Below are 25,207 nucleotides of genomic sequence, written 5' to 3'. Positions count from 1 at the left end.
CACTACATCCTCCCACAGTCACTGCGAGAAGTAATGACGGCCTGGCTTTGTTTGGTCTGGCTTCTTTGAAGGCCAACGCACATATTTTCAGACCGAAGTTACACTATGTCATGCTTATCCTCAATATTGTTAGATTTCACCACTATGATGTCAAAAAAAAGACAATCATTTTGTGTCGTCTGAAAATATCTGAACCAGCATGCAAAGCTTCGTTTCTCCAGTGAATCCAAGCATTTTTTTGACAGCAGCTAATTGTATAATAGCGACCTAAAATAAGGAAAGGCTGGGAACCTCTGGGATACTACGTTTTTAAGTTTATTTCACCAGCAGGAAATGCTTGGTGGAAATGTAGAGTACAGTTACACACATTGATTGACCTGGCTTCAATCCTCAAAGGTAATCTTAGTCCACATCAGCACACCTGGATAATAGTCTGTCATTTTTAAGCATGCATAAACCTCATGAAACCTTTTTAAGTGCACATGCATACTGTATCATCTTAAAATCCCTCCCCAGTGTGGTTGTAACACTTTGCAATATTTAAATTACACTGGTTTGCCACTTTATTTGGAAGGTACACATTTCTGTTGCAGTCAAGGGAAATGTCCGTCCAGTTTAACATTGTTCTTTGATGCCACAATTGAAGGAAATGGGTGGGAGGAGTAACATAATCTCACACACCAATACTTTCATTTGAACATTTATAACTTTATAACTACTGTATTTGTTCATATCTGCTTTGTCTTGTATCAACGCTGGATCTGAATAATGTCATAAGTGTGCTTCTGTTGATCTTAAAGAGTCCTCTCATAGTTGTGGCCAATGCAAATCCCCCAGAAGACGCTCTGACGTACACGTTGTTGAAGTAAACCAAACAGGCAGATGTTGTAAGCGCCTCTATGAGGCCCTCGTAGGCTCTGATGTCAAAACAAGAGTTCATGCAAGCTAGCTAGATTGAACTAGCTAAACCTTCCAAGCAATGCTTAAGAGGTCAGTAGTGATTATTGCATATGTACATATCTGTCTCTACACATGTGAATACATTAAAGTCATACAGAATTAATATATCTATATATACTTTTTGAGCATGGGGCAGGACGTTTCATAACAAATTATTTAATCTATCGATGAAGTGACAAACTAATGTAACTACGCCACTTAATCTGGCTTTCTGGTCATATATGCAGGAGTCTATTCTTTCTACAGGACCTTTTCTACATTATATTCTTTATGCATAATATTATGTATTCAGCTGTAATGACAAAGGAAGTGTGTTCTCACCTCATTGTTGTTTGCTTTGATAAGAGCTGCTTCTACATGAACTAAATGCCTTTTATGATATTGAATATAAATGTGCATTACATGTACATATTTGAATGGGGCATGTCTGTCCGGTATGTGTTGCTTGCAGAGAGTGTTTCACGATTGTATTTGGATTTAGCGAACAAAGAAATACTATCAGCTGCTGTACTGTAAATACAGTTGTTTAATGTGTGATTAGAGCTGGAGGAAATACTGTTTGATCAACTTTAAATTAATACCAGTCAAACTTCTGTGTGTTCCTATCTTGCTTATTAATATGGCATGTAATATCCACGAAATGAGTGCGACATAATAATATAGAACCAGGCAAACTAACGCAATGTGGGGCACGCTGTGGTAAAACAAGCTATCGATCCTCTTGAGGCAAAATCATGAATCAAAGCTGGACATGTGCACGGTTTTGTGAAAGGAGTAACACATAAGAGGGCATATAATATACATTATCATTTATAAATCTGACACTTATAGTCTATTCATGAAATTACAAAGATTCATGCATGTGGCGCCAGGAGAAGATCCTGTTACTCTTGATAAGATCTCCATGGCGACGCATGCATTGCCTCTCATTCGAATCTACATCCAAACACTATTTTAATACAATCACAGCGTCTGTGCTTAGCGGGCGAGCGCGGTGGGTTAGACGAGGATCGGCGGAGAGATGAAGGCCTTTTATTCTCGGTCGGCTAAATCCCTTAACGCTTGCCGCCCAAAGCTACGAACTGTCTCGCTCACAGCTTTTCTCTGGAGGGAGCTGCATCTATGCAGGGGGAATTGTCAGAGGAAGAGGGGGAAACGAAGAGCAGACGAAGAGCTAATGCGGCTGCAATAAAGGATGATGTTCATACTGAGACCACAGCAGAAGTGTTTCATCTCCCAGGAGATAATGCACGATGCCCACACATGTGATTCGAGACGTGTCTGCCCCTAAGTGTAGGCCGGACCTGCTCTTGTTGACACACACGTTCTTGAATCTGCGCCTGTGTGTTCATGACGTGTCGCTGAAGTCGGGGGTTGAGCCTCCTGCAATGGTGTCAGCCTGACGTGGAATTATATTACGTCTTTTTGTTTGTGAAAACCTCCACGTGTGAGTATGTTTGTATGTTTCCATCCGTCAAAAATGTTTTTTGTACACATCATTCAAATGAAAATGATCGCACACACACACACACACAGATTAGTGACTAACTAACAACTAATCTTGTTCGGTGTGGTGTGTATATAATCCTCTCCTGTATGGATGATGATGTGCTGAGGTTTGAGGTGGAGCACGGTGCTGGTCAGTTGGCTGGCAGCTTGTTTCATTCAGTCTACTGTTTTTTTTCTTCTCATGTTGTCTGCCGCCAGTTTTATTGTCACCATTTCTTGATTTTTTGTTCTTCAAGAATAACTTCTGTACTGTATGTTGTAGAGAGACTGTTTGTTTGAGCTGTCTCAGAGTTTGTCATTACAGTTTAAATGTGTGCACTTCACTCTGACATGCACAGTTAACCAGCAGTTTACAGGTAATGGTAATCCCTGATTACTTCCCCTATTGTACATAATATGAGTAACACCATAAAACTGTGTTATTAAAACAAATGTAATTGGCAAATTCCAAAATATGCGATTGGTTTGTATTAGTGGATTTCTATTATAAACCAATCTAGTGCTTGTAATGTTATACGTTTTAGTTAAATTCACTTGAACATGATTTCTTACAAATTCTGGTGATTCTCTGTGAGCTTTAAATTAATGGCTTTCTGTTCTTGTCTTCACAGTGTTAAGTTTCTAGCATTCGCCTTCTCTCTAATGAGGAGTCAGTAACCGGTAAACACAAATTTCTGGCGGGAGCCACGTAAGCGTCCAGCGACAGGATGGACGGTTTAAAGGAGATCTTTGGGCTGACGAGAGGGAGACCAGAGGTTAATCATCTATTAGATAATCACACTGCTCCTCACGTTGTTACCAAAGCAGCCTCTTGGAACTCCGAACACATTTTTGACAACTGTCTGACTGACCTTTTTTTCTCCCCCTTTTTTTCTGAAAACTGACAGAGCATTGCACTGACACACTTTTTTGGGAGAGAAACGGACTCCCGGTTACACATTCCAGATGACGTCTCTCTGACATCATTGTACTCGACATCCTGTACGACGACCGACTCGGTATCGTAGGCTACAGCGCTGAACTACTGAGCAACTTCACATGTTTTTCCGAAAAAGAAAAAAAGAAACACTCTTCTTCACAAAGGACTGAATGAACAATGTAGCATCTCTGCTAACATATTGTAGCATTTGTTGGCTGGGGAATAACTTGACTTTATCCATCAACAGTTGGAAGAGAGAGGAATTTATGCATTCGAGGGATCTTTTAGATGTCATTTTCCTCTTAGGTTCCTTTCCAGTGAAGAAAAAAAGAAATCGAGTACATGAGAGGCAAAGGATTGGTCTTTCAGTACATATGAAATCAATCACAAATGCACAGTATTTACCAACACCCATACTATAGTCCCAAGTTCAAGTTTAGCGATTGCATAGCGTGTTTGCCACTGAACCTATGTCTTCCATTCTCTTCTATCCGACTGAATCACTGCCCTCTTCACGAGTACCACGATAAATCAAAAAGCAGCACTAACTATGAAGTTGATCAAATGAAGCACATGTAGCATCAGCTCAAACAGGTGGTGTATGGCATTCACTGTATACGTTTAGACTCGCCTGAAACATTCACCGAAAGAAAATGGTGGAAAAAGACATCTCTTTATCTCTCATGTACTGAATTGGCTGAAAGCCTAAGTGGAATACCAAAAGGTCCTGTAGCAAGCACTTGCTGAACGACCTTCTGTAATGTATAGTAGAGATTCGGAGGAACATTCCAATGAGGGTGAGGCTTGTCCTCACCCTCACACTGCCCACTGCTTCTGTTTGGTACAAACAACATTCCTCTAAAAGTACTTTAACTGCCACTAGCATCTCATATATACATATATATATATATGTATATATATATATATGTATATATATATACATATATATATATGCACATTAAAATATTCCAAGTGTTTTTGTGTCTGACTGACACAGTGCTCACTCACGAGGAGCAAAAAGACTCAAGGAGACAAAACAAAAGTCTTACAGACAATTGTCAGTCTTTCTTCAATATCAAGAGATATTGGCCTGCCTAAATTACACAAAAAAGGACATCCTTGCCACAAGGATACTTTTTACGTCATATAAAAACTGTCCATTAGCTGGAAATTCTGTGTTATCATTTTTAAATGGACCAATCAAATAAATGCTTCTCCAAAACCCGAAGCCGAACACTGCCACTTATAAACACAAGAATCTCAAGTTGAATACTGCCCCGTCTCTCTCTTGTCCCTCTTGCTGCCAACAACCGCTTCTGAGGCAAGTCAATGTCAAGATAAGGATGGCCCATCCGGGGAGCCCTGAGGCGAACAGGGGGCAACGAGAAGAAATGGACCGAGAGTGGAAGTGTACAAAGAGAAAAAAAAGAAATCTATATTTTGATAAACAAATCGACTATCCGTGGCTGCGGAGGAAGTTTCTGAGCAGAAAAAGGTCCAACATGGAGAAAACAAGAAAATAAAAAGAAATGCAAATGATAGATACATTTGGCATCATGAAATGGAGTCAAAGACCTGGAGAAAAGATGGGGTGTGGATATTTTGGTATGGGATGTGGGAGGATTCATTTCCCCCCACAAGCACTGGGAAAAATCTTTTTGAAAGACAATGAGCAATGAGCGACTCTTGCCGATAAAGACACGCGGATGACAAAGGATGGACGCTGAGATAAACAAGTGAAAAGAAAAAAAAAGATAATGCATTTTTGTAACTTTGTTTACCAGCATGACTAGTTTGCATGACTGTCTTTTCTGAAAGCCCTTAGTTGAAGACAAGGGTGCTAGAGATACAAAAAAAAAATATATATAAAATGAATTAAAAAATGTCTTATGCAATTAATGTTTAAAAAAAGATTATAATGAAAGAGAGCTATATTTTGTTTTGAAAAGTAAAAAAAAAAAATGTAAATATTGAAACATGTATGTTTGCAACGTACACCCTGAACTCTGTTTTGTTTGATGAAATCTCTCTGCTACTTCTACTGCCCTACATCCCCCATTCCAGTGTTCTCCGACCGTCGCCATAGTTTTACTTTGTTACGCATCGAGCAGTATATTTTCGAACCACTCAATCAAACACTGATCATTTGCCAAACTATAGCATTTGCGCAAAAGATGTTTGTCGTTAATCACAAAGTCCATGTTTTCCTCCTCGACTCATTTGCACAACTATCGTAGCAGCAGCAACAACAACCGCAGCAGCAGCAGGTCTTAAAAAAACAACAACAAAAACAAACAGCTCTCCATACCACGCCTTTGACTGCCTGAATAGTACACATAGTTTTGCTTTTGCTTTTTCTTTGGCAATATGACAAGAGTTGTCACATGATTGTAGCAGGGCAAATGGAGAACCTGGAGAGTATCTCCAATGCCTCAGTGATAACAAGATGTGCAAAGGCCTTGGATAGCCCACGGCGGGATTCTGCTGGGGTAGGCAGTTCTGATCCACTCGTCCGAAGTAGAAAAAATGGAAGACGATGGAAGATACGACACTGGCGAACAATCAAGAGAGATTTCAGGTTTGCATGGAACCGACTGCCATTCCAAAGTGTGTGTGTGGTGTAAAGGACTCAGGTGTGTTGATGGTGTGTGTGGACGTAGGTGTTTTCTTTCTAACATAATAAATTCTAGTATATAGGTAAACGATAATGTGAACACCTCACGTGATGTGGAAAAAAACGCATGCATTATGACTTGATAATCTCTCTCGGGGGGGAGGGAGGAGTCGTAACATATCCCCTTAGCCTCCTGTCATTGTGCGTCATGAGTCCAGTCCCGATAACTATGAACACTGTGCCGTGTCGTAGAGCAGAAACGTCTTCCTTCGAGAGGCAACTGAAAACTACTCGCACTCACAGTGTCAGCATGAGTGTGTAGAGGTAGCTCGTCTTTGTTTTTTAGTTCTTTAGATGGTCAGGTCTTTGCAACCACAAGAGTTACCGTCATCCCGCCGGCTTGTTGGCAGCTCGTTGCAGAACACAACGCAGTCCCGTGAGCACCGATCAAAGAGACCCAGAGCTTCCAAAACGATGTCAGTGAAGTACTTTTAAGTTACGTTTTGCGAGAAAGAGAGAATGAGAGATACCAGTGTCCACCAAGGGGAGATTGATGTTAAAAAAAAAGTTACGAAAAAGAAGCACGTCATTGTCGAGTGCTCTGCAAGCACCTCATCCTTGGTTTGGTATTCTCCGTGAGTTTCAGGCCCTGCTGGTCCAGGGCTCAGCTCAGGCAGCTGAATGGTCCGCTGTCCATTCCAAGTCCATTACGGTCGGAGGCTCGCCAGAATAGCGTGTGATGTAGACGACATGGACTATTCAAGGCGATATAGGTTCCAGAGCTTCTGTCTGTTTGCAAAAACGGTCCGTGGGTATTTTATTTTGGTCCCTTATCGTTTTAAAAACTCCCGATTTCAGTTTCCATTATGGAAGGCGTTAAGAAACCAACAGTTTGGCGTCGATGGTCACAAAGATGTGAATGAATATTTCAGAGGTTAACTTCTATTAATGGTGTGCACACTTGCAAAAACTTCACCCAGCTGTTTGTGTTTTCATGGCCGAGTCTTTTTCTTCACTTGTTTCTCACGTTTACGTTTTATTTTCCATCTCTTCATTCTCTCCATTGTGACTGCTCGTCTTTCCTTTTTTCTATTGCGTAATACTGCCAATTGATTTAGTCATTTTGAGTAGAATGTGTTACAATGTTGAGAGTGCTAAGTCTGTTTTATTTTCTAAAGGTCGCAATCTGTTATAAAAGGTACACGGTTTCCTTTGTAACACTCACATAACCAAAATAACGAGAATGCTTTACATGGTAAGTAGATACCATCGTTACCCCGCCGGCGACTTGGTGTTGTGACAACATCGTGACATGTCCTCTCCAGGTGTTTGGAATATGTTATGTGGTCCCCGGTTGACACATCCTCCACAATATCCTATTGATTTACTTCATGTGTCTGTTTCTGTTGAATATGTTTCTTTTGTTTTTGTAAATTTAGGACACTGTATGCAATCTGCACCGCGAATGCCGCTGATCGACACTTACTGTACGCTCCCCGAGACACAGACGTCCTGTCGTCAGTTCAGATGATTGCAATGTGTCGTGGCTTTATGGCTTTCCATGAAGTGACTCAGCAATCACACTCATCTAAAAGTGTTTTATTTTACAAAATGTTAAGACCAGAGTTGTTTTTTCGAGGAAATGTTATCATACTGAATAGATTTTCTCTATACTTATTATCTTATTTTAATTAGAAATAATGTGACTAACACCACTAAAATCATAACAATATACACACATCTAATATTACAGGCTATATTACAGGATAACATCATGCAGTCATGTAAGCATTCCAAAGAAAAAAGATGTTTGTTAATTTTACATGCCATCAAATTATATAAAACAGACTTAGGTGCCGGTTCATTGTACTTGGGTCTTTGTCGGAGAGTGAATGGGGAGAAGAGGTGGTCACTGGAGTATCTGGTTGTGACTTATGCCGGATTTTATTTTTGAAATGTTGGGACACAAAGAACAACTCATCAAGAACTGTATAAAGTATATTTCAATGGAATGTTCATGATCTATCTTTTTATATTTTGAAGAAAAAATAGAAACATATCAATAAAGTGTCATAATCGAACATATTTCCACGATTGAGACTTAAAATGTATGAATATCAACGCGATATAATGTGAACCAATCTCCATAGCAGCTTGGACGAATAACTGATTAACAGTCATGAGATGCTTTTTCAGAGACATTAAAATTGCTTTAAATCATTGAAATGAACTTAAAATAAATGAAAAAGTGACATCAATGTTGTGTGAGTTTGTTTACTACTTCCAAGGGATGAGACGTGTGCTCCTCTGCATATTGACTCCTGTACTGAGGGTCACAGTTTACATCAGCCTGAAATATACCACACATACAGAGATTGATATAATCTGGTTTGAAGTGTGGACACAATTTGAAGTCTTCCAATGAACTGAAGGATGACACATTACATTTGGACAAGGAGTTTAAGGACAGGGAGTATTTTGATGGCAGTCTATCCAATCTGTTTCTTCAGCAGTGCCTGTAGCACCAAGCCATGCTTACCATCCAAAGTAAAGACATGTCATATCATTATTCAATATCTAATATCCGTGAAAACCAATCTGCTGGGGTCTGTAATATTTCTAAACTGATATTAAATAATTCTGAGATTGTATAATTGAAATTGAAATAACTGAGAAGAGGCAGTTTAATAGAGGAGTCATCGTCAAGAAGGCTTTTTTCTAGCGTTAGGTTAGAGTTGTCCGACAATCTTTTATGACATATATCACAGACACGTTGTAATTCATAGCACGGGGGAGAGGTTTGGGAACAGCGACAGAGGTGACGAGTTAAATAATTAGAAAAGTGGACAACTGAGGGATCCTAATGGAACGCCTGCATAGTGGAGCAAGATTAGTGTTTGGATAATGCGTAAGTGCCAATGGCCGGTGTAAGGAATAGCAACGTGCTATGATGAGTCATCTATTTTTTAAACTGCTCTTGGTGGTGATGTGTGCAGCCGTCTCATGAGAGTCACAAGGCTGCAAGTTTGCTCTGCACAGCTTCACGAGCTCCAGACGTTAACGCCCTTTGAGGAAACTACTTCTGTCACAGTATTTATTTATACAAGATTTGCATAATCCTACAAATAACACTGCATTTCTCTGGGGTGTCATTTTGTGGTTGATGTCCACATCATTACCACCCTTAAAACTAGAAGATGTCCTGACTGCATTCAATCAATAGGCTACTTTATATTATATGTTCTGGGTTATTCTGTATAGATACCTTCAAGCCTTTTTCTTTTTAAACACATTTACACGAAGCGTCTTCGGATTCATAGTCAGCCGTCAAAGTTACATCATTTGATGACATGATATGCATTTAAATATGGATGTAGCAGCCCAGTGAGAGGTGAATTTATTCTGTGATTGAAGGCAGCGACTGTATGAGGAAATGTCGGCAGAGGCCTCCTTCAGTTGTTTTCTTTTGTGCCAAAACTTCACCTCCCTCTGGTGGTTAATACGCAGTAGTGTTCAAGATCCAATTTAAAACATATTTCTTTTTATCCCTGTCATTTACAAAGTCATTGGCAATAAGTTAAATTGCACATCATCGCATGAATCCTTTTATATTCACAGCATTTTATTAGAATATCTTCATTGTGATCTCTGCAGGCTGTTGGTGAACCTGTTTGTCAGAACTTAATCCCACACAATTAAGGATATTAATTTCATATTGTCCAGATAAAAGTATTCCACACATGCATATCTTACGTGGTACGACTATCTACCTGATCCCAAGCACCGGCGATGCAGTCCTCCGTGGTTCAGGTGTTGCTCTTCTTCCTGCTGGAGCATGTTGTTGTGCAGCCCTGTGGGGACGGGCAACCGGTTGGGAGAGTGATCGTGACTCGGAGGTGGTGGTATCGAGGAGGCCGACAAGGGTCGGACAAAACAAATAACCTACATTTGCTAAATGAGGATTATATGCTACAAATAATAAAATGTGAGCCGATACATTTATCCAATAATACAATAATAATACATTCATGTAATAATTATCCTTGAGGCAAACTCGTACCTCAGCTGGTTACTCCCCTTACTTGTAATTACTTGTTACTCCTAAAGTTACAATTTACCATTTGATAATTTACTTTAGGAAGTTCTAGCAGGTGGATGTTTGGGTCATTCACGTGCAGCAGGTACGTGTCAGGGCTTTATTGGGTATAAAGATTGTCAATCAGGTCACAGAGCCTGTCAATACATCACCTGATTGATCTGATGGGCAAACTTTACCTGTTTGAGATGAACACAAAATAAAACATGCAGATTAAAATGATCAATGCATCTGTATCTTCTTCAAAACTCCTGTACAGATGCATATTATGTCCTTGTATGCATCTTGTGGTCCTGGTAATTTCCCCGTGCACTGAGGGACTAATACAGGATTATCTTAACTTTTCTCTTATTTTGTTCCTTCTATAATAATTATATTTTTGGTAGGAAACGAACACGATGACATGTTAGATGTCTGATACGTAAATGGTAAAGGAATTGCAAAACAAAAGCAGGATCTACCGACCATTTTGCATGTTTGCTGAGGTGATCTACGTTTGCAACTTTCATTTAATTGCCAACTTGATTTCCAAAATGTTAAATGTTAAAATCTTAGAGGTTTGGTGAACACAACTGTTACAACAATTTCATGTTGTGAACTTACCCCAAACCACGCCAGTGTAAATCCCCTATAATAATGAAAAAACTATTTCAACTGTAAGTAATTTAAACAAAACTAGTAATTAAATGTAGTAGACAGTACATTTTCTTTCTCCGGCTATCAGCTCCCCATTTAAAAAAAAATGATAGCCATCAAATCAAATTGCATTTGCGTTAATGAGGAAGGGCGAGAGACCTCGCTCAGTCCGAGTGCCATGCGTGTTCGAGAGTGTAACGCGACGCAGTGCCGGGCAGAGGTGACATTTGATAGTGAGGTTGAAGGTCGTCTTGCCTCATAGCTAAAATGGAGGGAAAGAACCGGGAGGGGTTGAAGGAATCTAGCAGAGATTGAATTTCAACAGGACAGCATTTCCAAAAAAAAATTCAAGACAGACAACGTGAAGGCAGCGAGGGACACGAACGTGGATGATCCCTGGGCAAACAACTGGAACGGCAGTTGGCCCACGACCCGGTCCGAGAGTTGAGCTGCCGATGGACTGAAAGCCAAACGAGGACTTTGTCTCTCTGACAGACGGACATGATGAGAGAGACAGACGACGAGCCACGGGAGACCAACAATGTGATTCTGCATCCCGCCTGTAATCTCTGCTGTTTTTAATCTGCTGTTTTACACTTAGTGAGTGAACGCCTTCATCGTGCGAACTGGAAACTAACATTGTTTGTTTTTTGCCTTTTTTTTGTATCCACAGTTCAGCTTTTGATTTTTAATTGAATTATTAACGTTTAAAGGAAAGGTTTGCAACTTTCTAGGTGAATGTGTAGATTTAACTGCAATTAAATATATCATGGATTATGTTTATACAACCCGACCCTGCTACACTGTCTAAAGCCATTCATATCTCATGCCATGTGCTAATCAATTGACATTGAAATCCACTGATGGAACTATCGCTCTGGTTTCAGACAGGGTTTGTTGTTAAGTCCAGTTGTCCTACGGATTCTCACAAGAGGGGTTTGCAGCATTCCCTGGCCTGCGATGCACACGGGAATGGACAGCAGCGACCCACAGGAAGACGAAAGAGGGGGCAGAGGGAAAGAGAGCGACAGAGAGAGCGGGAGACAGCTCAAGAACTACCTGGACTGTGAGGAGAAAGGAGAGAAGGAGACCAAAGGGAACGAGACAGAGAAGAGGAAAGAGAGCCGGCGCTCTGGGTTCCTATGGAGGAGTGGATGGGCGCTGAGCGAGAGACTGGCCATCAACGTCTCAGGGATGCGGTATGAAACTCAGCTTCGCACCATGGCCCAATATCCTAACTCCTTGCTCGGTGACCCCGTGCGCAGGTCACGCTACTTTGACCCGCTTCGGAACGAGCTCTTCCTGGACCGAAACCGCGCCTGCTTCGACGCCATTCTGTATTTTTACCAGTCGGGCGGGAAGCTTCGGAGGCCCGCGAACATCCCCCTGGACATCTTCATGGACGAGCTGATGTTCTACGATCTGGGAGAGGACGTCGTGAACCGCTTTAACGAGGACGAAGGTTTTCCAAAAGAGGAGGAGAGCCCGCTTCCGTCGAACGAGATCCAGAAAAGACTGTGGATGCTGTTCGAGCACCCCGAGTCCTCATCGGGCGCACGCATCATCGCCATCATCAGTGTCATGGTCATTGTGCTGTCCATCCTCATCTTCTGCCTGGAGACACTGCCCGACTTCAGGAATGAGAAGGAGGCCCGGGAGGTAAGCAATGGGATTGAAGTGCATGTTCGGGAGATTGGTATCAAAGAGGTGTCAGGGATGGAGGGTTGAGAAGTTTTTAGAAACAGTCAAACAATATCTCGGAGTGTGCAATAACAGAGGAAACTGTCAATTAAATAACATGTCACATTTGGCGTACAGGTAGGTCAAAGGTAAAGGTTTGGGCATCGATGGAAGGCCTTCAAATCACTCAATGCCACTTAAAACAGAGATACCGACGGCCTAAATCCAGCAACCTGGCGTTATGTCTTGAATGGGAAGTCTGTGACAGCCTCAAACTGAAACACGATATCACAGGAAGCAGGTGTGTCAGTAAACACACACTAGGTGAGTACTACATGTGTTAAAACAAGAAATACTGACATGGGGATATGTATTGACCAATATGTCTGGGAGCAGACCAGAGAGAGAGAGAGAGAGAGAGAGAGAGAGGAAAATTTATGGTGTGATTATTTTAGTCGGTTGTAAAATGTGATACACCAGTATTGAGGAAGCGCTAAAGGGTAGAGGGGGGTAACGTGTGTGTGTGGGGAGGGGGGAGAAGGGAAAGGGAAAGGAGACGACAGACAGGCTGAGGAGACGGTTCCTTGTGTTCATAAAAGGATAAAAGGTCAGACAGGACCAAACACGTAGGTAAAAGGTGAGCCGGCTTAGAACCTGAGACTGAAAGGCCTCACAGAGCGATCGGCGTACGCCGGGTCGCGTCGACACATCCCTCCGCGGTGCAACTTCTGTAACGCGCTCCAGACCCGGTGAACCGTCACTCGCAGTGTGACGCGGTGGTTGCGGAGGCCAGCGAGACGGGATCGCAAACCAAGGTCGAGTCGGACGAGGAGACGATCTCGTGTTTCTCCTCGGAGATCTCACAGGGCTATATTTAGTCCGAGGAGAGCCCTCGGAGCGGATCAACACGGAGATGCCCACCTTTAGTAATAAACACCGTCACGACCTGCTACTGGAAGTACGAAGGAACACTCATGATGCATTTAGACTACCCTGAAACTTAATATATTACACACGTTACAGCGTACTGAATCGCTTTATACCATCCGCTTTCACACTTTTGACTTGATGTATAAGATGTTTTAAACGGCCACTGTCTAATTCTTAAATGATGTGCTAATAACAGACACTGAGGACGGAAAGACAGGTGGACAGAGAGAGAGAGAGAGAGGGAGAGAGGGAGAGAGAGGGAGAGAGAGAGAGAGAGAGAGAGAGAGAGAGAGGGAGAGAGAGAGAGAGAGAGAGAGAGAGAGAGAGGAGAGAGAGAGAGAGAGAGAGAGAGAGAGAGAGAGAGAGAGAGAGAGAGAGAAAGAGGGAGAGAGAGAGAGAGGAGAGAGAGAGAAAGAGAAAGAGGGAGAGAGAGAGAGAGGGAGAGAGAGAAAGAGGGAGAGAGAGAGAGGGACGGGCCGAGCTATGGTTGAAATGTAAAGCCTCTGATGTCAAATGCTTTAAGATGGTGTCAAAAGGCCGTCGATTACATACTGAAGTTATATGTAGTTTATTAGGATAAAAACTGTATTTCAGCATAACATGATATACAGTTCATATTTGACTGGCATTTTTGACAATATGTATATTTGCTTTTTTGCAGAGTCTTAGATGTGATAATAGATATACTCTCATATATATATAGCTAGTTAGTTCGCTTAGTTCATCATAACGACTGGTAATAATTTAACCTGCTGGAAATTCACTTTGGTCACTGCCTTGTGTATATATTTTGTTTCCTCTGTATATTTAGTATTTTTTCATTTATTTAGTATTTTAGTATTAGTATTTAGTATTTAGTATTGTTATTGTGTTTTATTTGTATCTTTTTTTTAAATTAATGCTCTAATGTGCATTCCGCAGGATTATCTTATTTTCTCTCTCTCTCTCTCTCTCTGTTTTTTTATCCATACATAAAGTGTCATAACATAAATTTGCTGTTTAATGGAGGGTTACGTGCTAGACTGCTCTAGTCATGAAAGCTTGCTCAGTTTATCTTCATATTTACCCCTTCAAATTATTCAAAGTTTGAAGAACGTTGACAAAATGACAGTTATGATTCTGTATTGTCAATCTTGTTCTTGTGATACTTCTTCTATATTTAACAATTATGTTTAATATCTTCCTCTCCTGTCTCCTTAACTTCAGGAATATTTTTACAAGTACCACACGGAGGCAAAGAACGTATCTGAGAACATGCCCCTCCCACAAAGTATTTTCCAGGACCCCTTCTTCCTGGTGGAGACCGTCTGCATCGGCTGGTTCTCCTTCGAGCTCTTCATGCGCTTCACTTGCTCTCCCAGCAAGACGCACTTCTTCAAGGATGTCATGAACATCATCGACTTCAGCGCCATCCTGCCCTTTTTCGTCACTCTGGGAACCGAGCTGGCCAAGGCCGACGACGCCGCTCCGGCCACGTCGCTGGCCATCGTCAGAGTCATCAGGCTGGTGAGGGTGTTCAGGATCTTCAAGCTGTCTCGCCACTCTAAGGGCCTCCAGATCCTCGGTCAAACACTGAGGGCCAGCATGCGCGAGCTGGGCCTGCTCATCTTCTTCCTCTTCATCGGCGTCATCCTCTTCTCCAGCGCCATCTACTTTGCCGAGGCCGACCACGAAGACACGTACTTCGTCAGCATCCCGCACACCTTCTGGTGGGCGGTGATCACCATGACCACGGTGGGCTACGGGGACATGTCCCCGCAGACGGTGTGGGGCAAGTTGGTGGGCTCGATGTGCGCCATAGCCGGCGTGCTCACCATCTCGCTGCCGGTGCCCGTCATCGTGTCCAACTTCAGCTACTTCTACCACCGAGAGACCGAATGCGTGGATCGCACCGAGTACACTCACGCCCAGACGAGTCCGTGGGAGCACGAGGGGCCGGAAGGGCAGGAGGTCGGGGGAGGGGACGGAGATGCAGAGGCGGAGTATTACGCCGTGGAAGGCAGCTGCAACCCTTTGGATGTGACTCTGCTGGCGGGGGAGAGCGCGGAGGCGGGAGCAGGCCACGTGGATCCGAGCGAACGACTGGTTACTCGAGTGTAGTGAGGGTGAGCGTTGTGTTGTACCGTGTGACAAAGACGGGGGGAAAACAATGACGAGGTGAATGAAATAGCAGAATGAAACACAATGAAAGACATTTGAAATAAGTAAAGCTCTAAATATAACACTAATATGCCTGTTCAGTATTTTTTATTGCCTCTCCTTGTTCACTTATTATGAAAGCACTAGCGAGCCAGATGCTGCCGAAAGAAAACCTTTTGTATAATATAGCTGAAGCTAAAGGAGAGTGAGCTTTACATTATCAGGGTCTTGATATATATATATATATAATATGAGTGATTATTTATTAATGCGAATAGAACTTGTGTTTGAAAACAATTACTTTCTTAATGTTTGTTGTGCACCGTGAAACTATAACGTCTTAGTAATGTCACTTTTTGGTGAGATGTTTGAAGTAGAAGCAGATAGATTATTCACAATATAGACGTCAGTTTCATCAAAACTCACCCAAACACCAGCAGAGCCGATAAACTCTCGTAAACCAACGCCACATTCTCATCGTCATTCTTCTGTACAAAGTTCTCATTTGAGTGACTGACACGACCTTCATCGTGCTATCATAGCTGCTGCATGTGTTCATTGCAATAACAAAACCTGCTTGATGACGCACACAGTGTTTTTAATAAAGATAATATTTTAATAATTTTCTGAAAAGAAGTGGAATTTAATTATTATTTAGGGAAATGATGCCACTGGGGAAAAAAAATCACATTTGCCTTTTATATATGTTATTTTAGAATATAAAATACATAAAATCTAAGTCTCTGCGTGGAGCTAAACTGTTACACGAATGGTGAAAATCATTAATGTTTAATTTGTTTTGTTTTGGGTGGAATTGTGTTCTCGGTTTATATACTGCTGGTTGGTCAACAATATTTAAAACATGACTTGCAATACTGAGCAGGGTTTACATTGTGAAATTTGTTTTCTAAACAAGGAGGAGATGGGGGCTCAGAGTAAAAATATATGTTTTGCAAGAATAGCATTAATGGTGTATTTAATTAATCCAATTACATTGCAATCAAAGTCATATTTAGTTCACATAACAGAGATAATGTGTGACGTCTCTTGTGTTCCATATTGATGTATTATCAGGAGTGAAGCTGTGAGTATAATTCGGTGGTATTGTACCTTTCAGGTAAATTCAAACCACCAATCTTGTCAAATATATTAATAGTTCAACCTTCTCCATCCAGCCGTATTCTCAACTCGCTTCTCCTTGAGCACATTTGATCCAAAATGTTATTATTTTAACCCTCCTGTTATGTTAGTTTCTCAGCCACAGCAATGATGTTCCCGGGTCAACGTGACTCGGTGTTTGTTTAATCATCCAAAAGTTGTCAGAAACCAAAACATCCAATAAATATAGTTTGTACATCATCACCAACACAATTACTAACCATTAAATCATTATTTAGTGGAATTGAGCTATTCACCCCTCCATGGATCATTCTCGTTTTCATGAAAAATACATCTTCAAACTATTTTTTAAGTACATTCGAAAAACCTAGATATAAATTCCATTAGTCCATAGCATGTATTTTTTCAAAAATGTTACTGAGATTTTTTAAACTTTCTTTTTCCCTGGGGTGGTGTAGATGAATACAGATGAGACGCCTGTGCTGATCAGGGTCATACTGACCCGCCCACTCAAAACCAAGCCGAATGAGTCATACTGGTTTGTTTTGAACTTCAACTTTATTTATGTTAATTCATCGTGTTATTTGTCGAACTACTTTCTGTATTGAGTTTGGAATCACCAGCTCAAAAGCTGACGTGATGTCTGTGACATGAGTCACTGCCATCCTGGAGGGGCCTGGCGCTGGCTTCAGATTATATCCGTCAGTCAGTCTCAACTGACGTGTATTGGGTGAGGATGACAACTCTAATAAATACTTTTTGACACGAATGTCTCGCTTGGAGGAACAGGTATATCTTCCTTTCCTCATCTGATGGTTCATAATCAGTCGGCCTACCATTATAATTAAAATTTACCTCAAGATGGTCTTCATTTTCAAACACACCGTCCTCTATTTCACTGTCGTGATGAAGGAAGTGCTGAAGATCCTCCGGGGCTGTCACCCTTCTGTTTCTGTTGCTCAGGTTGTCTCTCAGTAAGCTGCTGAGCTGTGTGTATCTGTGTGTATCTGTGTGTATCTGCAGAGTGTAACGTTGGTAGGTCTCCCAAGCAACCCGTTTGTATGTTTTTGCCCCTCCCTGCAACGTGTGGGAAGAGTTTTCCCACGGGAAAATAAAAGGTTCCAGTCAAATTAGTATCTGTATTTTTCTGCGTGTGAGATTGAGATAAAATATTGTGTGTGTGTGTGTGTGAAATGATTGAAACATGGTGGGAGGGAGTAAGAAATACTTTGGCCCGATTCTAATGTCCCCCCTTAAGCGCTCAAACCCTCAGGGACTTACCGGTGTGAGAGGCTGTGAGGGCTTGAAAAAGTGTAAATATGAATGTGACATCACTTTGTCGCAACATATCACGTAACCATGACGACAGCAAAAATGTAGAGACAGGTGGCAACTGGGGACATGTGGAATGCCTGGAGGGAGACCAAAATAAAATGATCGACATGAAGTGAATGATGATGACATGACAGCACAGCATAAGGAAACAATCTAGAGGCAACAGGCAGAAAAAAAACATAGGATAAAACCTCTCTATATGATCTGGCAGATAACAACATCGCTCTTAGTAAATCTTAGTCCAGGGGCTCAAGGGCCCAGTGACAACCTGCCCTCCCTATTACGGACCTCAGTCTTCCCGCTTAGCTGCCGGACCTGAGGGCGGAAGAGCCTTCAGCAACCAACCCTTCTAGGAACAAAGTGTACCACACACGGTCGGATTCTCTCTGGCCAACTTCACATGCTCTAGGCTGGGGAGGGGGAGTTTGCCGCGGGTCTTCCAAGGTTGAGAGGGCAACTGAATGCGGATGGAATCTTGAGGACTCACCTGGGTTTCTGAGCCACTACCTGGGGGTTGTTTTCTTTAGACCTTTACGGCCTGGAGGGTGTTGGGAGTGGCCAAACCTGATGAGGCGGACCAGTTCCGAGGGAGCGAAGGTGCGGAGCCCAAACAGAGCTGAACCCGATGGCCTGGCCTGTCGGAGCCACAGAACGCCTGTGAATGGCAAGCGCCGATGGGATCCTCCTGAATGAACCAACCCGGGGGAAACATTCGGCTGGAACTCGGAGCCACAACCAAATGGAGAGTGGAATCAGGGAATTGTGAGGGGTAGTGGGTTGTGAAACCCATGATTTGGGGGGGAGAGGCAGGGACCAGAGAGAGGGTGGTCCAGGTGGAGTTCATCCGGGTGGTTCAGAGGAGACCAGTCTGTGAGAACTCCTAACTGTCGACGATGTGCTCGTACGCTGATGGATATGAGTCGGTTCCTGGTGATTTAGGGAATGTGATCTGGACCCTTGACAAAGGGAAGGGGAATCTGATGGGCTGATCCTAGCAACAATGTCTCGTGGCTATGACCTGATCGGTGACTTCACAGAGGGAAGCCAGGTAATGGACAAGTGACTTTGACAATTTGCTTGATCATGAGTGAGAAGAAATCCAAAAATCTCTCCTGGATTTAGAACTGTGTGTCTTGCCAACTCCAGAGAAATCCAAAGACAAATGGGATCGGGATGTGCTGGAGGACCATGGGGAATTGCAGAGATTGGATCCTAAATCATGTAAATCCACGGACAAGAGGTGACTATACGACAAACCATCGGCTCATGGGGAATTTGGCAGCCGAATTTCCAGAATCCTGAACATTGTCTTAGGACACTACTTGGCCTGAACCATTAATGAGTAGTTAACAGATTGACCTTGGATGAAGATGACCCACTGCGAAAACAACCATGAAATTGTTCTGGATACTTGGGGAGATGCCATGGATTGATTTGGACTGTGAGATTCATGACATTTGCCTCTTATGGAAAATGACACTTGGAAGGAAGATTGTTGGATCACCGCCAGTGGTTCATAGATGGCTTCGGATGGTAAGCAAAATCTAAAACGGGTTAAGACCAGGAGACCGGTTGACGAAAACATGAAGTGGATCTAAAAAAGAGAGGTGAAAGAGAAGGACCTGGAGAAACTAGAGTTTCATATATTCTAGATTTGAGTTCTCTGTCTAGACTTATTCTTCTTGCTTGCCACTATCTCCAGTTGCTCTCTTCGACTCCAGGCAGTGTTCCTCATTCTTCCATTCCTTGTGGGCTATACCCGAATTGCACCTACCTTGTTTTCCCGCCCCAGGTCCAAGCTTTGCTCCAGCTTGAGCTTACTTCTTGAAGCACGTGCTGTCATCCAATACTCGAACGTGTCATCCACCTCACTTCAGGGTTGGCTGGAAGCATCCACCTCGACCATCGGGAGCTGCGATCTGTCTATAGATGATCTGTTTGTGAGATGATGTCCATCCCAGTGAAAGAGGCGTAGGAAGATCCGCCTATCCTACAGAAGGTGATGTGAATCTAACAGAAGATGCAGAGGAGCAATCTTATACTGAAAATAACTTGAAGAAGAACTGAAGGAGAAGTCAGAACATGCAGAATCTTTTTCCTGGAGTCTGGTGGGGGCAGAGATATCATTGCACTGACAACAGCTGAGCCCATCCAGATGGAATAATGATGACTCTGTGGAGAACTAAGAAAGACACCATCTTGTTATGACTATGATTTCTGTGGTTATTGACAAATAGTGGATTATCCAGTGGTTTCTGCAAAACTTACCTTGACATATTATGCTGAGATTTGAGATACAAACACTGAAATATGTCAAGAAAACCTGAAATTACCATTCACACTTGAAAAAAAAAATTCTCATCACAAAATGAAAAAACTGAAATATTCCGCACAACCACCTCATCAAGACCTCATCTTGACATGAATCCAGTTTCAGCACAAATTCCTTGTTCCATTACCTTGTTGTTTTAATGGTATTCTGAGTGTTGAATTGACAACTTGGTGTGAATATGTTCATTCGTGAAAGTCAGATGAAAATTCACATACAAACTCAGTTATCCTCACCGTTTCATGAAGCAGTTGTTCACACAGTCTATGCAAGGGTCTCATACACAGTCTCACTCTTTTCCACATAGAAAAAGAGCCCATCTGGAGAGTCTCAGATGGAGGATCTAATCCATGATTTGAGTGAGGGAGATGTATCATCCATTGTTTCTCTCTCAGGTCTCGAACGAAAAGTCTCCCCTTGGGAATGGGGGCTCTCCGTAAGAGATCAATGGGGCAGTAAAAAATCGTAGAGAGCTGTTAGAAGAGGAGAGTCTTGTAAATTAATTTAAATCATGGTAACAGGAAGGTACCATCTAATCACTTTAGATCAGGTAAGATCTCAGATCTAAAAGGTAGAGTCTGTGTACCTGTGGTAGATCAGCATACATCTGGATACAATCAATCCTCTCCCCTTCTATAAGTTTTCCCTCTTCAGCCCTTGCCCCTGATTGCCAGTTTATGGAAGGAAACCCAAAATAATCAGGTGTGCTGAGTCGACTCAAAAATGAAATTGCATGCTCTCAATTATTGTCCTTATTTATAGTAATCCGGTATGGTCTCATAATGGTAATCACGTATGGCAACAGTGATGGAGGTACTGGCTAACAAGTACAGATAGCCAGGATAGGACATAACCCAGTCTTTAACTAGGACCCAGTCTTTTGCTGCTTTCAATAGCCCCTGAGTCTAGAATTTATTAACTATCCCCGGTCCTCTGTCTACGGTCAATGTCTAATGTAGTAACAGAAAACAGAGGTCTAGCTGGTCGGGAGGTCGTGGTTGCCGCCTCCTTTGACTGGTGAGCACGATCTTTGTGACCGGCGATCTTTCCGATAGACCATGGGCGCGCCCCCCGCAGCGCTAGCAAGAAACAGCTCTCCTCCAGAGAGAGCCGCTCCTCATCTCAAATGGCTGTTCTTCTGCCTGTCGGAAGTGGTTGGGTCCTCAAGCGAAGTGTCCTCCTCTGATGGATCCTCCGGATGAATTGGAAGCTGGTGAGGCGCGCAATTTCTCCGAGGCGACCTCCTCCGCTGGAATATCATCCTCGGACTCTCCTCTCTCTCAAGACGGCACGATTTTATCCGGTCGGATGGCCACAGCTCCCGAGATCCCACAGGTGGGTGGAGCCACTTGGTCCTTCTTCGGATGTTCGAAAGTGGTCCAAGGCGATTCAGGTCAGCTAGAGTAGAACATTCCCATCGCTGCTGCTGCTGCTCTGTATGCGATGGTACACACAATCAACCACCTGACGCATGTTGTGCTTGAGCTTGTCTTCTGCTGGCCTCAGATGCCATGAAAGGGTTGAAATGATGCTCCTCATAGTCTCTAAAAACGCCAATGAATAACATAGTTCGTCTCTCTCTAGCTCAGCTTCAGCCCAGGCAGCAGCTCTGCTTCCAAATGAGACAGACAATAACACAACTCCATGCTGCTCAGCAAAAAGCTGCTGGTTGTGTTGAAAAATGCAATCACATTGTACCAGAAAGGCTCTGCACTGGAAGAAGAGGAAATCTCTCTCGAGAAGAGCCAGTCAGAGAGGGGAGAAAACAGCCTGACTCTGGTCAGCCAGCTGGAGTATTGAGGCATTTCTCATGCTGTGGATGTGTCCACCAGAGGAGCAGTCTGTGAAAAAAAAAAAATTCATTTTTTTGGGCAACTGTTTGCATCTGTGTAGATACTTCTCCGAACCCCCCCGCCCGGCCCTCAGCTCTTTTGTATTTCCGCCGACTTCCAGTTTTTTTCCGATGAAAAAAACACGTCACGCCCCGACAGGCCAGGCGTGAAGCGAAGCTTGGTGGGTAGGTTGGTCATAAATCTGGTCTCGTTCTCTGTCAGTCACACAGAGGACCAAGGGACCCAAACGACCGACGGGGAGACAGATAAAAGTAGATTTAAGTACTGTATTTTTCGTTTCTGCGTGAAACAAAATGAAAGCGCTCACGTAGTGAGATCAAAAAACTTTTTCAAGAGCACCGACCTGAAACGACCTGGATCATGGCAAAAGACCAGAGACACGAGACAAGGGGAGAGGGGAGAATTTAAGTGGTAAACACAAGACACAGTGGGACCAATCAGGGGGGCGGGGCTGACTGAGATGAGGAGACAGGTGTGATGGTGATGTGAAACAATCAGGAAGCCTGGAATGAGAGAAAGCGAACATAAATGACATGAACCTCTCTAGCATATCTGTCGGTGCACAACAATATCACGTACAATAGTGGACATTTATTTTATACTTTTTATTCCCTGATTTAAAGGTCTTCTATTTCCTCACAAGATACAACGTCATTTTAAATGATCTATTTACTCGTTTTTGTCAAAATAGTTTCAAATAAAAATGAAATGTTTGAAAAATAAATATCTATAAAAAATAAATATATATAAATAAATATATATATTTTTTAATTTTTTATTTTATATATATATATATATATATTATTTGTTCACTGCCCATCAACTCTGTAATATAAACCTGCAGGGGGATTGCAAATACATTATGTGAACTCTTTTTAAATGATGTTTACGTTGATTACACTAATTAAGGCAAGCAGAAGAAGTTTCAGACAGAAACAACACTTTAAACATAACAGGAGGAATAAACAAGTCTGAGGGATGAGCCAGTAAAAGCTGAAGTGTCTTGTAGAGTAAGCTTTTGTTTGGGAAGTACTGAGATCTGAGCATACGAGTGGATTATTTGATGTTACACTGTTGTTAAACCTGGTCAACAGCAGATAAATGAAGTCACCTGCAGGTCAAGGTCATGGCCTACATGACTATAAGAGGTCCACAGTACATTGGAAGGAAGCGACATTGGATTAATACACAATGTGATATTTGAGACACGGTATATTAGAAGCACTACTAAAACGACATAAGTGGTTCAGGGAACCTGGCCTATTCCATCATTATATATTTGTCCACCAGAGGGCGCTCCCGCTGTCACAATATTCATCGCCCTTGAGCTCGGATCATTGGTCCTGCTCATGCTGTCAATGGATCCTTTTGGTTTGTTTAACTGTTTTACTAAATTGTGACATCATCGCAGGTCAGATTCAGACAAACAAAGTAGAAATTCACATCATGTTTATTTTCATTGAGAACTGATAAACATGATTAGTACAAACACTGTCATCTTCTTACTCATACACACACACATCACAGACTATACAATCTCATAATTAATTATTCAGTCTTTAAATAGCTATTAGAAATACACCACACCACACCCACACACACACACACACACACACACGCACACAATAAATAAATAAGTTACAATAATACTGTATGTTCATGAGAAACATACCAAGCTTCTGATTTCACAACAAAATCAGGTGCCTGATCAATAAAAAGCACTTCACATATTAAGTTACAGTTGTGTTAACTGTCTTTACTTGTGCTCTGAGAACTGAGGACTGTCCACCGTGTTCACAGCCATTCCAAGAAGATCACCGGAGTCCACGTGGAAGCGTCTCTGACTGTCCGGTGGCTGTTCGGACACACTCTCCTCCGCCAAAGCGATCCGAAGCGGTAGGAATCGAGTGAAGGGGATGCTGTGTCGGTCCGGGGACTGTCTCGACGCCAAAGACACGGGGAATCTGTGCAGCGAGGAAAGGAAACGAGTGTATCCATCTGCCAGCAGCAGCTCCCTGAAGGTGCAGTCGGCCTCCGAGTACTGCCCCTGAGAGGGAGAACACATGTGAGCGGTCGGTAACAACAACAAGGATGGAGACTTCAGGATGAATGAAAGTAGTCGTAGCTTCCTGTACCTTCCCGCTCAAACGGCCGCCGCCGTCCATGCAGAGGAACAGAGACGACCTCCGTCCCTTGATGACAACATGGCCCGCTTGGACTGATTTCAGCTCCAGGACACCTTGAAGACAGACACATACATATCAACAGTGTCTCTATTTGTATGGAACTCAAATGCATTGTGTGAATTTTGGTTTCAAAAGGACAATATCCTAAACTATACACTTTCTGTTCCTAATTCATCTCCCAGATACTCACTGTCAGCGGTGTGAGCGTCGCCTCCTGACACTCTCCCATCCAGAGTCATCTGCAGGTACATCCCTCTTCTGTGATTCTCTGCAACAAGAAGAGAGAACTGAGATCAAGATCTCCATATTTGCAATTATGATGTTGCGAAATTATAAAAAAAAGACAAGTTTCTAAATACCTGTGTAGAGGTGTACCTCTCTGACTTGATTACTGAAGGATAAAAGTGGGTTGGAGTCAGTGAGATAGAACGAGAGGGAGAAAGGAAGCGGGATGATGAAGAGAAATGAAGACAGGTAAGAGAAGGAGGTGCATGGAAACAAAAACATTTGGACAAAAAAAAAGATTCAGGAAGATGAATAAGGAATAAATACAAAAAGATAGCAAAAAGATAATAAATAGGGAATATAAAGCTCTGCAGGAGCAAAGTCTGTTCGATCGAATCCTTGGAAGGAGCAAGTTTTGTGGTCTTTATAGAGAGTTTGGAGAAGGAGGTCCCACTTCCTGAGAGCGTGAGTCAGACATTACTACAGGATGAAACTGATTTAACGCTGTGTTTAAACTCTATGTATGGGCTTCTTCCTGTCACTTACAGTAAGACATTCCCCGTAAAGCTGGCTGTCTGGGAACCAGGTGGGATGAAGCTCCTCCAGGCCAAGTAGTACGTATTGATTTTGTCTTTTTACATTATTTACACTTGTTTCGCAAGTTTATGAACATTTAT

At 42.5% G+C, this 25,207-nt stretch overlaps 3 protein-coding genes across 6 annotated transcripts in view; 2 read left to right on the top strand and 1 right to left on the bottom strand.

Moving 5' to 3' along the window:
* The window catches only part of LOC130203269 (potassium voltage-gated channel subfamily C member 1-like), a 50,760-nt gene extending 42,500 nt beyond the window's left edge, over positions 1-8,260 (top strand). For both annotated transcript variants that reach the window (XM_056429257.1, XM_056429256.1), the window contains one exon: positions 3,081-8,260. The gene's annotated coding sequence lies outside the window, so the exon portion shown is untranslated. The remainder of the gene's footprint in view (positions 1-3,080) is intronic.
* Positions 8,261-11,068: 2,808 nt separating this feature from the next.
* LOC130203270 (potassium voltage-gated channel subfamily A member 7-like) lies at positions 11,069-17,735 on the top strand. Of its 3 annotated transcripts, none has more exons than XM_056429261.1 (3): positions 11,069-11,334; positions 11,622-12,393; positions 14,551-17,735. In XM_056429261.1, the coding sequence occupies exons 2-3, from the start codon at positions 11,695-11,697 to the stop codon at positions 15,442-15,444; spliced, it is 1,593 nt and encodes a 530-aa protein (XP_056285236.1). In that variant the 5' UTR covers positions 11,069-11,334; positions 11,622-11,694; the 3' UTR covers positions 15,445-17,735. The 3 variants fall into 3 exon arrangements, with proteins under 3 accessions (XP_056285236.1, XP_056285237.1, XP_056285235.1); XM_056429262.1 differs by having other exon boundaries at positions 11,069-12,393; positions 14,551-15,449; positions 17,061-17,735; XM_056429260.1 differs by having other exon boundaries at positions 11,069-12,393.
* A 6,140-nt stretch (positions 17,736-23,875) lies between these two features.
* Positions 23,876-24,812, bottom strand: fgf21 (fibroblast growth factor 21). Its single transcript, XM_056429263.1, has 4 exons — positions 24,665-24,812; positions 24,496-24,573; positions 24,255-24,358; positions 23,876-24,166 (listed from the first exon to the last, which is right to left on the bottom strand). The coding sequence occupies exons 1-4, from the start codon at positions 24,810-24,812 to the stop codon at positions 23,876-23,878; spliced, it is 621 nt and encodes a 206-aa protein (XP_056285238.1).
* Between the last annotated feature and the right edge of the window lie 395 nt (positions 24,813-25,207).

Source organism: Pseudoliparis swirei, chromosome 13 (assembly GCF_029220125.1).
Source record: "Pseudoliparis swirei isolate HS2019 ecotype Mariana Trench chromosome 13, NWPU_hadal_v1, whole genome shotgun sequence".
Classification (NCBI taxonomy): Eukaryota; Metazoa; Chordata; class Actinopteri; order Perciformes; family Liparidae; genus Pseudoliparis; species Pseudoliparis swirei.
The sequence above is the reverse complement of the archived record's forward strand: the minus strand, read 5'-3'. Positions and strand labels throughout refer to the sequence as shown.

What these genes read in the sequence shown, in the direction of transcription:
- LOC130203270 (XM_056429261.1), top strand. Translation starts at nt 11,695, where the DNA reads ATGCACACGGGAATGGACAGCAGCGACCCACAGGAAGACGAAAGAGGG. An exon ending in ATGAGAAGGAGGCCCGGGAG is followed by an intron (nt 12,394 to 14,550) that starts GTAAGCAATGGG and finishes CCTTAACTTCAG; the next exon opens with GAATATTTTTACAAGTACCA.
- fgf21 (XM_056429263.1), bottom strand. Translation starts at nt 24,812, where the DNA reads ATGTTTTTGTTTCCATGCACCTCCTTCTCTTACCTGTCTTCATTTCTC. An exon ending in AGAGGTACACCTCTACACAG is followed by an intron (nt 24,574 to 24,664) that starts GTATTTAGAAAC and finishes TTCTTGTTGCAG; the next exon opens with AGAATCACAGAAGAGGGATG. An exon ending in GCGGCCGTTTGAGCGGGAAG is followed by an intron (nt 24,167 to 24,254) that starts GTACAGGAAGCT and finishes TCTCCCTCTCAG; the next exon opens with GGGCAGTACTCGGAGGCCGA.